The sequence below is a fragment of the Anser anser genome (assembly GCF_964211835.1).
Source record: "Anser anser genome assembly, chromosome: Z".
Lineage (NCBI taxonomy): Eukaryota > Metazoa > Chordata > Aves > Anseriformes > Anatidae > Anser > Anser anser.
The window spans coordinates 27,721,674-27,738,605 of record NC_139723.1 but is presented as its reverse complement, the minus strand read 5'-3'; the positions used below and the strand labels follow the sequence as shown (position 1 = coordinate 27,738,605).

The 16,932-nt window shown below is 36.1% G+C and overlaps 1 protein-coding gene across 5 annotated transcripts in view; it reads left to right on the top strand.

Annotated features, from left to right (window-relative positions):
• FBXL17 (F-box and leucine rich repeat protein 17) overlaps nucleotides 1-16,932 on the top strand; it is a 331,304-nt gene that overhangs the window by 103,685 nt on the left and 210,687 nt on the right. For 4 of the 5 annotated variants that reach the window (XM_083818776.1, XM_083818778.1, XM_083818780.1 and 1 more), the window contains exons 6-7: nucleotides 1,483-1,614; nucleotides 12,586-12,716. In XM_083818776.1, coding sequence (XP_083674902.1) covers nucleotides 1,483-1,614; nucleotides 12,586-12,716 — 263 coding nt within the window. The remainder of the gene's footprint in view (nucleotides 1-1,482; nucleotides 1,615-12,585; nucleotides 12,717-16,932) is intronic. The other variant, XM_083818777.1, reaches the window with a different exon arrangement.

Sequence of the window (16,932 nt, the reverse complement as noted above, 5' to 3'; positions counted from 1 at the left end):
AATGACGTTAAAATACCTAGTTACGTTAGACTTTATTGCAAAGTGTTGTGGTGTAGCCCTGGCAGGCAGCCAAGTGCCACACAGCTGCTTGCTCACTCTCCCCAGCTGTGATGGGGGAGAGGATCAAAAAGGTGAAAGTGCAAGAACCCATGGGCTGAAATAAAGACAGTTCACAAGGTAAAGCAAAAGTTGTGTGCACAAGCAAAGCAGAACAAGGAATCCATTTGCTGCTTCTCATCAGCAGGCAGCTGTTCAGCCACTCCCAGGAAAGCAGGGCTCATCATGCAGAACGGTTTCTTTGGAAGACAAACACCATCGCTCTGAACGTCCCCTTTTCCTCCTTCTTTCCCAGCTTTTATTGCTGAGCATGACAGAGGAGGGGATGGGACATCCCTCTGGCCAACTTGGGCCCGCTGTCCTGGCTGTGTCCCCTCCCAGCCTCCCAGCTGGTGAGGCAGCACCAGAAACTGAAATGCCCTTGGCTCTGTGCAAGCACTGCTCTGCAACAACTAAATCATCAGTGTGTTATCAGCATTATTTTCATCAAACGTACAGAACACTGTGTTGTGTGAGCCTCTACAAAGAAAATTAATTCTATTTCAGCCAAAACCATGACACAAATACAACAAAAAATCTGTAATTGGAAGTTCAAAATTCCTAATGCGAAAGATTTAGATATGCCCCTTACTGCAACAGTATGCACATACATTTTGTATATATATATATATCCATATCTCTATTATAACTTTATATATAGCATGACAATTGCATTTTATTTCCTTTTATTCTACATAAGAGGAGTGATGTGTGGGAGAACTTCCGTGTATGAACCTGTGGAAATTAACAGAAGTGCTCAGTAAAGTGAATTATGTGGATGAGGTGAACAAACAGCATATTAGTTAAAATTCACATCTAAAAGTAAATTGAGAGATCATGCAAATGCCAGGGAGAACAGAGGAAAATGCATCTGGCATAGATAAATTAGTATTGAAAGCTAGGACTATATATTAGTATTAAAAAATAAAAGTAAAAAAGGGAAAATGGAACTGGTAAAGGTGACTGTAGAAATAGGAACTGAATATGACTGAGATCCATTGAATTGAGTTAACTTGACCTGCCTAGAATAAAATAGAATAGAACAGAACAGGATAGTTCAGACCTTCAAAAATCATTGAGTCAAACTGTCTAACCACTTCGGGGCTAACCAAAAGTTAAAGCACGTCAATGAGGCCATTGTCCAAACACTTCTTGAACACTGACAGATGTGGGGCATCAACCACCTGCCTTAGTGTTTGACTACCCTCGGGGTAAAGAAATTTTTCTTGTTGTCCAATCTGAACCATTCCTGGTGCAGCTTTGTGCCACTCCCATGAGTCCTGTCAGTGTGGAGCAGAGGCCTGCACCTCCCTCTCCGCTTCCCCTCCTCAGGAAGTTGGAGAGAGCCACGAAGTTGCCTCTCAGCCTCCTTTTCTCCAAACCCAGGTTTCCTCAGCCTCACCTCACAGGATGCACCTGCCAGCCCTTTTACCAGCTTTGGTGCCCTCCTCTGGACAGATCCATGTACCTAATGTCCCTTCTATATTGTGGAGCCCAGAGCTGCATGCAATATTCAAGGTGAGGCCAGACCAACACTAAATGTAATGGGAGCATCACCACTTTTGACTGGCTGGTGATGCTGTGTTTAATGCACCCCACAATGTGGTTTGCCCTCATGGCTGCCAGGGGACGATGCTGACCCTGCTGAGCCCGCTGTCACCTGCACCCCCAAGCCCCTTTCTGCTGAGCTGCTCTCCAGCCGCTCATCTCCCAGTCTGTGCCTGTGTCTGGCATTGCTCCGTCCTAGGTGCAGAACCCAGCATTTACTTCTGTTGAACTTCATGCCGTTGCTTTAACCCAGTGAGGGTTATAGAGATCTTCATGTAGTAAGTGTAGAGCATATTAAATGAAAATGGAATGTGGCTGAAGAAATTACAGTTTTTTGTTGTTACTCTTTTGTTGTATTGAATCATTTAGCATATCTGTAAAATATTTTCATCAGTTTAGGACAGCTCAGTATCTAAAGACACAGAAGAACTGAAAACATTTCAGAAAACATGCAAAAAAAAATAAAGCAGAAAATTTAATTTGCATGGTAAACTTATAGCACCTCAAAGGATATAGTTTGGAAGGTCTTCTCAGCCTGGAAAAGAGAAGGCTCAGGGGCGACCTTATCGCTCTCTACAAGTACCTTAAAGGACGCTGTAGCAAGGTGGGGGTTGGTCTATTCTCCCACGTGCCTGATGACAGGATGAGGGGAAATGGGCTAAAGTTGCGCCAAGGGAGGTTTAGGTTGGATACTCGGAAGAACTTCTTTACTGAAGGAGTTGTTAGGCATTGGAATGGGCTGTCCAGGGAAGTGGTAGAGTCACCATCCCTGGAGGTCTTTAAAAGACGTTTAGATGTTGAGCTTAGTGATATGGTTTAGTGGAGTACTTGTTAGTGTTAGGTCAGAGGTTGGACTCGGTGATCTTGGAAGTCTCTTCCAACCTAGATGATTCTGTGATTCTGTGATTCTGTCTTTATTGAATATTGAAATAATGTGTAAAAGGCACATATATCTATGGGAGAGAGAAATAATACAATTGTTTTCATGTCCTAAATAATTCACTGTAGGTTTTATTTATATACACAACATAAATGCAGGAGGTAGATAATTTCCAAGTCTGACGTAGATTCTGTAAACCAAGATTTTCTTGGATATTCCTACATACCTCACTTTTCTGGTGCATTCTTTGGATACTGCATTGTTCTGACCTAGAGTTACCGAGTATTTAATGGATCGTTGTTATGTCTTGTTCTTCAATGATGTGACTTCATAATCCCATTTATTTGGTTGAAGTTAAGAAAAGTCAAGATCTTGATTTTTCTTCTTAATATTTATGATTTTCATTATGGTTTAACAATAATTATTAGAAATCCTGACGTACACAGTCCTTCAGAAAATCTCTAGCAGGCAGTTTTATCACAAACTTGGAAAAAGTCAGATGGAATGAGTAGTTGGTACATGTGCTTTTGGTTGGGGCATGAAACTTTGGGATTCCTGTTTCCTTCTCTCAGATCTTATATATACAAACTTTCTGTAGACTCTTATTACTAAGGCAGTGATTTCTTCTCCTTAAATTCTCAGAAATGACTGTGGAGTTCGTGTTTGTCTCCTCAACTGGGGAATTCTTTTTTCACTTGTAGCATTCCTGTGAATGTGCTAATTATTTCACATGTATGTTGTATCAAGTACTTTTTCCTTTATTTGTCTTGCTTTTCAAGATTCTGTAGTATGCTGTCCAAAGGCTTTTTTTTTTTAATGTATCTTAGAATTTTTTAGGTTGATCAAATAATGTCCGAGTAAATTGTAATAGCACTAGAAACAAACAGTATTTTCAAGTGGAACATTGTTGGCGAAAAGCGTGTCATTGCTTACTGCAAGATTTTATTGGATTTAAAGCAGTGATTCTGAAATGCCTGATGTTTTTGAGTAAATGTATTTTGCAGGTTAAAGGAGTTTTTGCTGTCTTGCTCCTAGCGTGTAATATAACTAGAATTTTTCCTGGGTTGAAAATCAAAGCATGTTCAAGGAGGAGCTTGAATATCTCTTATTATTTCTTCTACTTCAGTTTTCATGGGGAATATGTCATGCCTTCTCTGGTATGATGTCTTCCGTAAGGTTTGCTAAATATTTATTTTACATACAAGTGACTTTCTGTGCACAGTAGCAATGTGTGGGTTTTTCTGGTTGGGGGGGTCAATAAGTTTGCTGCTACTTTAAGCTGACATCTTTAGTATGGATACCTGCAATAGCAAAATTACTATAGAAATTCCAGCTTCTTAATTCTGAAGCTATTGAGAAGTGATATCTGGTTCCTATCTTGCTACAGTGACTTCAGTAGTTGTTTCCATGCACCCCTGACAGGTGTGTTACTTCCCTCATAGTACAGCAAGCAGTTTTAACTAAAACACTGAATTGAACTGAAGTATCTGGCACAGGCACATGTTCTGTTTCTGCAATTCTTATTTGTAGGAAATAACCTTCATCAGGGAGTGATAACAAATATTTGTGGAGCAATAACTAAATCTTAAACTGCTGCATATGTCTTTTCCAGAATTCACCTGTTAATGACATCAGGTTTTTTGTTTCAAACATCATGCATTTCTTATGGCCATTTTTGTGTTCGGTTCATAACTGCTTAGTAATAATACCAATCCTGCGTTCTAAGAGGATGTGGAATCTGCTCTTAGCTCTCCATGGCCTGTGTGTCCTGCGAGGCTGTGCAGAGCAAGTACCCTTCTGTCCTTCTGCTTCCTGCGTGCAAAGTGGAGATAACAGCACTGGCCTCTGTTGTAAAAGGGCGTTGAGGCTGGCAGATGTATAAAAATGGAGAGGTTTATTATTACTGCATTTTCCCTCTGGTAATGTTAGCTCCTCTTTAAAAATACTGGCACTTGAAAATTCTGCATTACAGTGCTGCTGAATCACAGGGCTTTTATAATAGCTAGTTGTGTGGTATGGTAGCGAAAGTGTTCTATGATTTAGAAAAGAAGAAACATTCAGTGTTTATTTTCATTATTTTTGGTCCTGAACATTGCGATATTAAAAAAATAATAAATGCTTTTTGAACAAAAATGTGTTATCACTCTAGTGCTCCTTTTCTTTGAAGTTTGTACAATCCACAAAAAACACACTTAAAATAAATAATGATTATTGGGCAGGTGGAGAAATACTGTGTGTGTGTATGCAATTCAGACTGTTGGACTCCCAGTTGAAAACAGTTTTTTTTTTTTCTGATGACCTGGAATGTTTTATTGTTTTGTAGTTTTAATGTGTGAAAGTGTAACAAAACAGCTGAAAATTAGCCCAATGTTTCTCAACTTTGTTGAGAAATAATGAGATGTAATTTTATTTCCAAGCCATTTCCATGGCTTCCTGCCGTAATGTATATGCTGGAGTAATTGCTTTGTGGCAGTATACTTATATCTACACTTCTACACCATGGACTTCTGAAGGATTATGTTTGGATAAAACTTATTATAGACATCTTCATCTACATACATGTGAATCCTAATTAGACAACTTATTTTTCTAATCACCAATACATGAAGTCTCTTTAGCTAAGTAACCTTTTGGGGGGGATTAAAGTTACCTGCATTCCTTCTTTATCTCGTAACTGTTACCTGAGGGTCATGACCAACTGCACCAAGTCATACCCATTGCTGAGTTGGTGGCCTGTATGAAGACGATCAAGGTTCAGATTTATAGAGCAAATATTTAGGAGTTATTCAGTGCAGACATTATCCACTTGACAGATTTATAATGATAATGTAGACTGATGGCTAGACTGATTTTGCAAATCTTTTTTAAACTGAAGTATTGTATGGTCCCTTACTTCAGTTACTGATTTATTTTTCCATGAAGTACACTGCCTTTTTATGGTAATATTTCAGCATGCCTTCTAATCTTAAAATCATCTTGCCTCCTAAACAAGAACACGACAGTTGTTTTTTGTTGTTGTTTTGTTTGTTTGTTTGTTTTTTGTTTTGTACTTTGGCTAGGTCTGGAGATAAGTTGTTTTTTTAAAAACAACTTTTACTTACATAGCAAACTATATTTCATAAGATGACTTATCATTTACTTGAATCTGTTTGCATTTAATAAGATAGTCTTTTAAATGTTAGTCTTCTCATCATAGGAAAAAGTTTTTAACGATTTCTGAATATAGTGATTCTGGGAGATTCTTTGTTAGAGCTGGCTTTATACATTAAATGTCGTGGTGCTATAGACTGTGTAAGAAAACCTTTTCACCACCTGTAGAACTAAACCTGACCATTTTGTTGAGCAAAATTGTATTGGCTGTGTCCCTCCTAAGAGATTCTTTTCACCATTTTTAAGAATTTGATACTTGCACCTGACTGCAGTATTGCAATTAGGTAGACGCCATTGCAGAGAAGGCTGATTGCATGACTGAAAGGGTTCCAGTGCTCTGTGGTATGTGAAAGTTTCCAAATCAAAAGTTGTTCGCTAGAAGTACATGGGAGCAAAAAACATAGAGTAAATTATGATTCAATGATAATGAAATTTAACAGCAATTATTGTTTCCAGTTTATAAATTATAACTCTTGTATCTCAGGTGATATATAAGCAGTTTAAATGTGCATGCAAGTAGCACTTTTTGGCTGTTTTACAATGGGCCTTACCTATAGAAAGGAGAGTGGTATATATATATTGTGTAGCATAACTTGTAACAGTATGCACGAAAAAGTTTAAAAAAAAACACAACACAAATTATTAGTCAGCTTCAAAGGTGTAGCAACTTGAATACAAATGTCTTTTATTTTCCTCTTGTTGTGCTACATGACAAAATCAAGGAATATAATGGATAAATATCTTTCGTTAATTAATGTATAATGTAAATTCCATATTTTTCCTTAGGCTTGTTATTTTTTTTTTTTTTTTACAAATACATACAATCTTCAAAACAAAGTTCTTTTTTTGTCTTATGTTAAGTGATAAAATTAAATCGTTGTTCTTCTAACACAGTTTTTGAACATTTATTTCGTATTTAAGCATTTCTTATTTAAGCTCAATGTTCTGCAATGTTTAACTTTAAGAAATGAAATTAAGTGTTTTGAACGTGCAGAACATTATATCAGTCTATGGGAATATAGTCTCTTCTGTAACTCTTCAATCATTTTCCAATTTTTTAAACCATGTATGATTAATATTTCACAAACATAGTATATCACAAAAATATGTATCAGTTACTTCAGTTTACTCTTAACTCAAAATTAATGTATGTGCCTTTTTAAAAAATAGTTTATAGATTCTATTGTCATAATAGTAAAAAGAATGTGATTTACATTCTTTTTCTGGTTGCTATTTTCTTTTGTTTGTAATCATACATTTCCTTTGCAGGGCTTAAATCAGAGAGCACTTTATTCCCCGAAGGCATATATACACAGAGAGAGTCAAGAAAATTAAGCTTAATTAGCAAAAGATGTGAATTTAAAGTTCATTAAGTCCTTATAAGCACTTTCCTTCAGAAATAATTCGGCTTTAGATTGATTTTATGTGAATTGTTTTACTTTTAAGGAAGCATATATGCACAGGAATTGGGAGGAGTGTGTGGGGGAGGGGGATTTACAATCTCATTATATTTGCAGTTCCTTACAGCTAAATACTCACAACAGTTGATAACACTCTGTGAAAAACTACCTGTGATCCAAATGGTAACTGTAATTTTTACCATCCAGAGCGTATGAACTTGATCCTAAACTTTTCTGGTCTCAAATCAGGCATTCTCTCTCACCCCCTAATAGTTTTCAAATGCTTTAGGTTCTTGATTCTACATATTTTAATTCTAGTAATCAAGACGTAGGTATTATGAACAAGCATTTTAGCACAGAAATATGACAATCTCTGAATCTTTAAGTATATCGACTTCCATAAAATTTCAATTAATCCAACCAAGAAAAATGTTGTAGAAAAATGCCTTTATAATTTGAGATGTGACCCATAAGCAGTATTGTATTTCTTAAAAGCAGTAGGTTTTTTTGTTTGTTTGTTTTAAGAATGTCTTTTTAAAACAACTGAAGCTCTGTTTTTGAAATTTCCTTTGCCCAAAACCATTTTGTGATATAAGTTGTTCTTTTGCATTTGTCATTCACAGTGCAATAATTTCCTTTCTATAAATTTTCACGGGCAATCTCCTCATAAAACCTTTACATACTGGGCTGTCAATTCTTTGTCAATTAGTGCAACTGAGAGGAGGAAGCCAACATCCTGTTCCCTCCTAATCACATTTGTCTAACTAGACTCCTTCTGAAATTTAAATGCTATTGTGCTACCTTATACAATTTTAGCACACAATTTTTCCTGAGTCAATATTCAGTAATTTCAGTATGGCTTTGTATGTGTGTAGCAAACAAAGTTTGTATAACTCTTCCTCTTTTCTCTTAACTCTTTCACTTCATTTTTTCATTTCACATTTTTAAGGCTTCTGTCTGCTATTTGTGTTGTCTGTTTTATTGTCACAATGAATATTAATTTTCAGGCAAAACATTTTGTCTGCTTGAGTTGAGCTTAAATTTTCCTCATGCTGAGCATTCTTCGTAGAGGTATAGAATTAAGAGGTGGAGAAGAGTGTGAATATTTGTAAATAATGGCCCTAAAATTGCATGATAAAATGGTACTGCTGCATGATTGAGAGGAAAAAAAAAGGGGGATGGGGGAAGCCTTTGTTCATCCTGGTGCCCTAACACTGACTATTCAATTAACAGAATATCTTTCTCCATGGAAAAATGCTGAGTAAAAGTATGCTATATTAATCTCAAGATTTACGCATGCAAGATTCCAATGTCCCTGCCGTCCAAATGTCTGCTTCAGAGAGGTTTATTTATTTTTTTAAATTTTTTTTTAATATCAAACTAGTTTTAGATGTGAGGGTTAGAGGTATTATATAAAGCTTATGTAATTGTTCTTGCTAATTGTTTATAATGCTGTAAAGAATTCGGCACTATAGCATTGATCCCTTACAAATAGTTTTTCAGATAAAATATAATATAGGGTATTTGGCATTAAAGTACCCTCACCCACACCTTTGTTTGTTTGTTGTTTTTTTTTTTGTTGTTGTTTAAACAAAGGTCAGTTGAATATATACAACAATACAACAATGGCAATTGGATATTGGTACCTGTGATTTAAGTAGGTCCAGGAGTATTCTCTTCACCTGTCATGATCAGTGCCAAATCATTTCAGCAGGGCCAATGCTTAAGGGAGTATGTGTCCTGTTCTGCACCCCTTGAAAACCATTCACTCATCTGAAATGGCAATAGTGAGGTTGTCAAATTATACCTGAAGACTTTGTATTCACCTGAAACAGTCTCTTTGAACTACTAAGATAGCAGTTTACTGCTGAAAACCTTAGCAAGATCTGCTAAGATTTACTGGATTGAGTATATTGTGCCTAATAAAAAGAAGAATTAACCTACCAAGTAGGTCAAGTGTGACGTAGATTTTTTAAATGAATGAATGTGATGGTAAAATAGGCAAGTGATGGTTGAGTTACTATATAATGAATATAATGGTAGACCATCATTAGCATGAAAGTAATAAACAATGAGGGAATGATCATTCTCCTGTGACAGTGAAGGCTAAAATCTACTTGTGAAACCCTTAACAATTGGGTCACTGACTAGTACTTGGATTTCAATGTAGTTTTTGAGTCTACCCATGCAGTGCAAGAGTCTTTTTTTTTTTTCCTGGGAAATCATGAATTCTTTCTGTTGCACTCATCATTGCCTCAACTGGGTAAGAATTATGTTGTCTTGAAAGAAAGCATATTTTAGTTAAGAATGCTGTTTTTCTCAAAGGTAAGATTCTAAACTTTTCTCTGAGGACTCCTGGTAAATATTTTTTAATGCCATAAAGCATATGCATTGTTGAATTGTCTGTTACATTTATTTCCTATGCTGAGAAATCTGTTGCCCCATGTAAATTATTACATAGTTACTTTGGTGGACCAGTGTTTATCAGATTTGACTTTGATTCCCATTTCCATAACAAACTGTAAATGTGATAATAATCAATGTATTTGTGCCATGTTTCCCCATTTTATAAATAGGGGATAAGGCATTAAATCATCTAAAAGCAAGATAAACATAGATAATATGGAAATTAATAACATGGGAACATATTGAACATTTAATCACTGTAGGAATCTTATAAATCAGAATTTAGCAAAGTTGTCTTGCTGCAAAGATATACACATAACATTATTCTTTAGAACTCTTGGCTTTCTTGGAATTGGGATAGTTGGTCCTAATATATTTTGTGCAAAAACACATTGGGAAAGCAGAAACAGGCTGTTCCAATACATTGATATTTATAGATCCTGCATCTTAAGTGGAGAAATCTTCTACATATTGCTGCTGATACAGAAATTGCAGTTGTAATGATTTTTCAGAGTTTGTCCACACAGTTTATTTGCAAAACAGTAGTAATAGAATGATTTCTGCATTTTAGGAAGCACATTTTAGAAAGGAATCATTAATAAACATTATTAGAACTTCACATAGGGCTTCAGTGTGTCATAGGCATTGACCATGTTATTGACAACATGGTACAAAGGCTGAATTACCTAATATGAATATCTGTGGGAAGGTGAGGAAAATTCAAGTTGCTCTAAACTTTCCCTTCTTCTTGTAACATATAGAAAAATGAGAGTTGGTTGTGAGCTTCTTTTGGGGTGCATAGAAGATTGAGAGCACCCTCGGGTAAGTTTGCAGATGACACCAAGCTGGGAGGAAGTTGATCTGCCAGAGGGTAGGAAGGCCCTGCAGAGGGACCTGGACAGGTTAGGAAAGAGGCCAATGGGATGAGGTTCAGTGGGGCTAAGTGACGAGTCCTGCACTTTGGCCACAACAACCACATGCAGTGCTACAGGCTTGGGGCAGAGTCACTGGAAAGCTGTGCAGAAGAGAAGGATCTGAAGATGTTGGTTGACCTGAACATGAGCTGGCAGCGTGCCCAGGTGGCCAAGAAAGCCAGTGGCATTCTGGCTTGTATCAGGAATAGTGTAGCGAGCAGGACCAGGGAGGTGATCGTCCCCCTGTACTCTGCTCTGGTGAGGCCGCTCCTTGAGTACTGTGTTCAGTTCTGGGCCCCTCAGTACAAGAAGGACATCGACGCCCTGGAGCATGTCCAGAGAGGGGCTACAAAGCTGGTGAAGGGCCTGGAACACAAGTCCTGTGAGGAGTGGCTGAGGGAACTGGGGTTGTTTAGTCTGGAGAAGAGGAGGCTCAGGGGAGACCTTATTGCTCTATACCTCTACCCAAAAGGAAGCTGTGGGGAGCTGGGGGTGTCTCTTCTGGCAGATAACTAGAGATAGGACTACAGTGCATAGCCTCAAGTTGTGCCAAGGGAGGCTTAGGTTGTAAATGAGGAGACATTTCTTCTCAGAAATGGTAGTTAGACATTGGAACGGGTTGCCTAGGGAGGTGGTGGAGTCACCATTCCTGGGGATGTTTACAGAAAGGTTGAATGTAGTACTTAGGGACGTGGTTTAGTGGGTAATATCGGTGGTTAGGGTTGGACCAGATGATCTTGGAGGCCTTTTCCAGCCTTAATAATTCTATAATTCTACGGTTCTAAGATAAGTCTTCCAAGCTTCCTGTTAGAGCAGTACGTATGAAATGCAGAGCCCGCAAGATCTGTTCGTTCTACCAACGCTGTATCAGCCATTTGCTTCTCTCCTTATCAGCAAATAAGAAATAGAAGTGCAGTGGGATTACAACAACAAACTCATTGCTACATTTTAGTAATAGGAATATTCTCTTATTTCCTCAAGAAATACCCCTCAATTATCTCTCAGAGGTCAGGTTGCATAACTTCATGGATGTTCGGCAGAATTATTGGAAGCAATATGTGTTTTTTCTTCAACTTTTAGATTGAAGAATGTTAAAATGTTCTGGAACAAAACACCAGAACACCAGTTTCTGTGGAAGACTACCTACGTTCAGTCATCTTTTTTTTTTTTTTTTACTTTTTTTTTTTTTTTTTTTTTTACTTTTTCCTTAAATACGTTGATTTAAAAATTAACTGCTGAAGTGGACCGGTTACATGATGTCAGTTGTACGCCTTTATTTAATCAACTCCTTAGTGACTTAAATCACTGAATAGGATTATTTTCTCTCTCTTACAGGGAAGGTAAATTTAATTAAGTGTCAGTGTTACCTAATGCAATTATTTTTTTCCAGAGTATAACAGAGATTATTTCAGAGAGCTTAAAAAGCAAACACCACTTGGAGGTTATTATGATTAAACTGATCCATTGTTTGAGGATGCTGGAGAAATCATTATAAATTTCCTTCTATGAATCCATAGCTCATAAAAGTAGTAAGAGGGTTTTGTTTGCTTTTGAAGGAGATTATAATGATTAACAATAGTAACAAGTCAGGTTAATCAGCACATAAATCTTAAATCATCCTGTTCTGCAACTCCAAATTTTGTTACTTGGAATATCAAAGTTATTATTGATGGCTGCACAGGTAAGACTACAGTATAAATGCTGTATTTTCCTGTGAGCTTGTGATATTTATGCAGTTTGAAAGCCTTAGACTCTTAAGTCTTTAATCACATGCATTTGAGTATAAGAGCACAAATGTGCAGTCTTGTCTTTCTTCTCTGACCTTTTTTTCTTATAATTAAATGAGTTGGTATGCCACCTTGGCATCTTACACTCTGTATAGTTAAAAGGAGGAAGGGCTAGGCCTCTATTGTGTATGGGTTGGACCATGCACGAGAGATTTTTGGTGTCATGGAGTGACTGAGAGCCTGCCTGAATTCCAAATTTGGGTATAGATTTCAGGTGGCTTAAATTGGATTATATTAATATCTCTGATGTCGTTCCTTTTTTTTGTGGGAAATATATTAGTTTCATCTTTCCTGACTAGCTTGCACATATTATAAATGATTACAAAAGGTTAAAAAGTTTTTATAACAGTCATGTATGCAAATAAGTTTCAGATTATTTCTTTCTATCATATTTGTCTCAATAGCTAAGAAATCTCTCCAGCTTGGATCTACGTCATATCACAGAACTGGATAATGAAACCGTGATGGAAATAGTAAAGAGATGCAAAAACCTTAATTCCCTCAATCTGTGTCTGAACTGGATCATTAATGACAGGTAACTTCATTATAGCATCTAAAACCAGTATAAAGCAAAATCAACCAGTTGTATTAGTTGACAATAATTCCTCATGGCTTGGGGGTTGGAGGACGTCAATAAAATCAAACAACTTTTTTGAGTTGTTCTTGTTTGGTGTAGATAGATCTAAACATATTTTAGAGTGCACTTGTATATTTAGAGAAGTTTACTTAAAATTGTGTGGCAGCACTTGGTTGTTTGTTGTAGATTACATGAGAATGTGGTCTTCAGCGTATGTTATTGGAATGTACAATTGTTATGAATCCTTCTGCGTGTGGGCAGCATTTAAACAGATTTAAATACATCTGAACAGTGAAGCATTTTTAAGGAAATGTCTTTGTAGGGAAAAATAAACAGCTTGAGGGTTAAGTAGTTGAATTCATGTTTGTTTAAAAAGCATAAAGTCCTTCATCTTTTGGCAAATAAAGCTGAATGAGACTGAAAGAATAACTCGGATATTAACATAAGCTTTTACTTTTGACCAGTATACACTTCCTTAAGGTGAACAGGAAAGAATTATTTGAATGACTTTTTCTTCCAGACTTTTTTTAACATGCTCTCTTTCAATTCTTTAAGAATGTACTAAAGTGTAAATAAGCTTAGACTTTAATGAAAATAGAATGTTCTAAAAATATTAATATAGAAATGTGTTGAACATGAAGTACCATTGAATATTTACTACAGCTCCTTTTAGTTTCTAAGACAGTTGTGGTTTTTTTTTGTTGTTGTTTTTTGTTTGGGGGGGGAGATAGGTCAGACCCTTACCTCACTTTAAAGCACTTAATTGCCTTAGCTCTTTCTGTCTATATGGCCTTATTTGCAGAAAAAGGCTACTGTATTGGAAAATTTTAGAATAATTCAGAAAAAATACTAGGCTGAAAAATGTAAATTTAAAAGACAGTTGCTTTTAAGGTTTTAATTAGTTATAAATAGTATACCTTTCTGCATGAACATTTTGACTAGGAGAATCTGATAAATATCATCCAAACTGATGCTTTTCAAGCTGTTCTTGAGATGAGTATTGAACCAGAGTAAGAAATGTGTCTTTTACCTATATGCATATAACTCTAAAACTTCATATCAAATATAATTAGAATTAAGAAGCTTAACAAGAAAAGGAAATTATTTCCACCAGTGCAGAAAAATCTGCTGTTGTAAACTTCTAGATCATTGACTTTTATCTCAGAAGTTCTTTCAGTTTTGCTTATTTCTGATCATATCTGTCAATACTTTTTCAAGATGTGGCTGGTAACTAAAACTTGGCAAAAAATGTAAATTTAGTGATTTAAATTAACTTCTAGCTGAAAGTGAACAGAGAGAATTTAGAAATAATGAATGCCTTCATTAAATATTATGCAGTCATTTTGCAATTCAAGTATTTTTCCCATTTTAAAAGTAAGATGAAGCTCCAAATACTAGTTTTAACTATATGAAGTCCCTTGCTCCCCACAAGCGATTAATTAAAAGATGCTGAAAACTATATAAAAGGAATGTAATATAACCACTGGGCTACATTTAATCAATGTAGACACCACTTCAACAGAGTATTATGAGCATACTTACTTTGAGGATATGAGTGATCATTCAGAAATTCACAGGACTATTCAGATGCTTACAAGATAAAAATCTAAGTTAGTTTAAACTTAATTAGTTTCTTTATGATTTAAGGCAAGGTGAATTTCATATTTTTGTTTTTCATTTAATGGCAGGCCATGGCCCCCTACTCAGAGGGGATGTCAAAGGAGATTCTGCATCTTGATTCCTTTGAGTAAACCTTTTGTTCTTCATTGTATCCAACACATATGAGATAATACCAATTTAAGATTTACCTGATTCATGGAATTGAAAAGAGAATAGAATTAGTTTTCTATTTTTTCACTCGCACATTATCAAGCCTGCTCATTTATGAGACCCAAGTAAATAGGTCTCGTATTTTTTACAAACTTAGTAAGACACGTTGGTTCTCTCTAGCCTGACAGAGTGTTGTTGTTTTTATTACTATTGTTATTATTGTTTTGTTGTTGTTGTTGTTTATTTTTCTTCCAAGCCATGTTCCTTTGTGCAGAATTCTGACTGAAAGAAAACCAGAAAGTTCTCAAAAATACCTGTGTAGCTTAAAGCTGTATCTATGAATTCTCTCTTAAAGGTAGCAGAATACTGGTAGATTTTACAATAGAAGTAAATCACTGATTTTAAAACTGTATTTTAGATTTTTTTATTGTTTTCAGAAATCCATAAAAATTCTGCTACTTCTGTCAAATATGAGCAAACCCAAACTTGAAAGTTCTTTTATTATGCAAAAGACCTGTCCTCAGGTCTTTGTATTGGAAAGGAGTAGGAGTGAGATCTCTGTACATGATGATTCCTCTGAGGCTTGACTTTAAATAAACTTCACAATTTGAAGTTATCTTAATGGCTACTTTATATGTACTACCAATTCAATTGAAATCTGGAAATAAAGGCCACAGGGTATTGTGGTATAACACACTGGCAAAGTTTTGGGGGGTATGCGATTTTCTCATGGTTTCAGAAATATCTGATTTGTATTGTATTCATAAGTGATAAGTGATCATAGAACAAACATCGGTTAATCTTTTGTGGGGGTGTGTGAATTTTTTCACTGTGGACTTCAAGCTGCAATTCACTTCAACTACTATATTACTTAATTCCCCTGGAAACAGACAAAAAACATCTATGCAGTAACTGAATTCTTTAGAGTCTTTCTGCTTGCTTAAGTCATCATTCTTACTAGAACACGTCTGTAGTAATATTTGTACTGAAGATGCTTATCAGCACATATTGTATCTATATTTTTTCTAGTAAACCTCATGGTACAGAGGACATTGCAGATTTTTTTTTCTTCATAATAAGATAAGGAACTTTATCCAGAGACTTCTTGGTGCTGTAGTACTGCCAGTCATCCAGGATGAGGTTCTGCCTGCATAGCAATATTAATTACAGATTTTGCAGTCGCAGGACAGCAATTTCCAAACCATTCAGAAACTTTGGTCCTTCCTCTGTAGGTGCTACCAAATGTTATTACAATAATGTCTCGATAGAGATGCATTTTCTCATGTAACTTATCACACTCTTAGTACAGGTTACTTGTTAGCAGGTGGGGAGATCTGTGGAGCATCTGTAGGTTATTGAGAGTAGTGGTTATGACTTGGAGGTGGATAAACAGTATCTGCAGCAAGTTGTCGGTGACCTTGCAGTGACATTATTTACTGCTATTGGACTTCTGATTAATGATGTTGAGGAAAGTGAGTATTATGTGCACTCCCCTGAGTTTTGAGTACAGATGGGAGTCCTGGATTTGCTCTTCTAATACCAATTCTGTGAAAACTGACATCCTCTTGTGTTGCTTCCATGAAATATTGCTTTAGATAAAACAGAGTAAATGGCATAATGGTACAGTCTCCCAGTACTGGTTAAGACTTGTTGGTGAGGTTTCTGTTTGGAGTCCGAAGTGTAGGAACTCAGAAGTAGTCTTTTGACAAGTTTAGTAATAAGGAAGTTGAGATAGAGAAGAAATTCAGAGAAAACATAATAAATGTTTGGCAGCTGGAACATAAGCCTGAAAATTAAAGTGTATATGCAGCAGCAAAGTCAGGAAAAATGAACATTTTCTCCTTTGAAGAGTCTCCATCTGCTTTCTTCAGCTGGGTCACTAAAACAGAATCATTTTCTCAGAACTGTGTATCATATTTGTTGGCAGAGAGCATATGGGGATTTCTACACTGTTACTTAGCAGAGTAAATTACTAACATTGTCGTCTTTGTGCTACAGAAGTGTTTAAAAATTTTGTGTTGACTGCCTACATGTGTTCACATGAATTGATGAAGGCATAAAAAGCCTTGGAAGCATCTGGTCTGATCTGGATGTGTGGTGGGTAGAGGACAAAATGTTGAAGCTGGTCTGAGCAGGTGATCATTTACTAAGTTTAGCCCCAAAGTCGCTGATATATGGGGATACCCCAACATTTCATTAGCAGAGGTGAACATTGAAATGGTAGTTCAGTTCTTACAGTATATTTTTTTTATGAAATATGGATTTACTAAATGGTAGAAATATTTTTCAGTGAAATAAAAACAACCAAAAAAAACCACAAAAAACTAAAAAGTCCTGAAAGTGTAAGCCTCTTCATGTTTGATGTGGAAATTATTTTAACAAAAATGAATTTAAACTACAAATG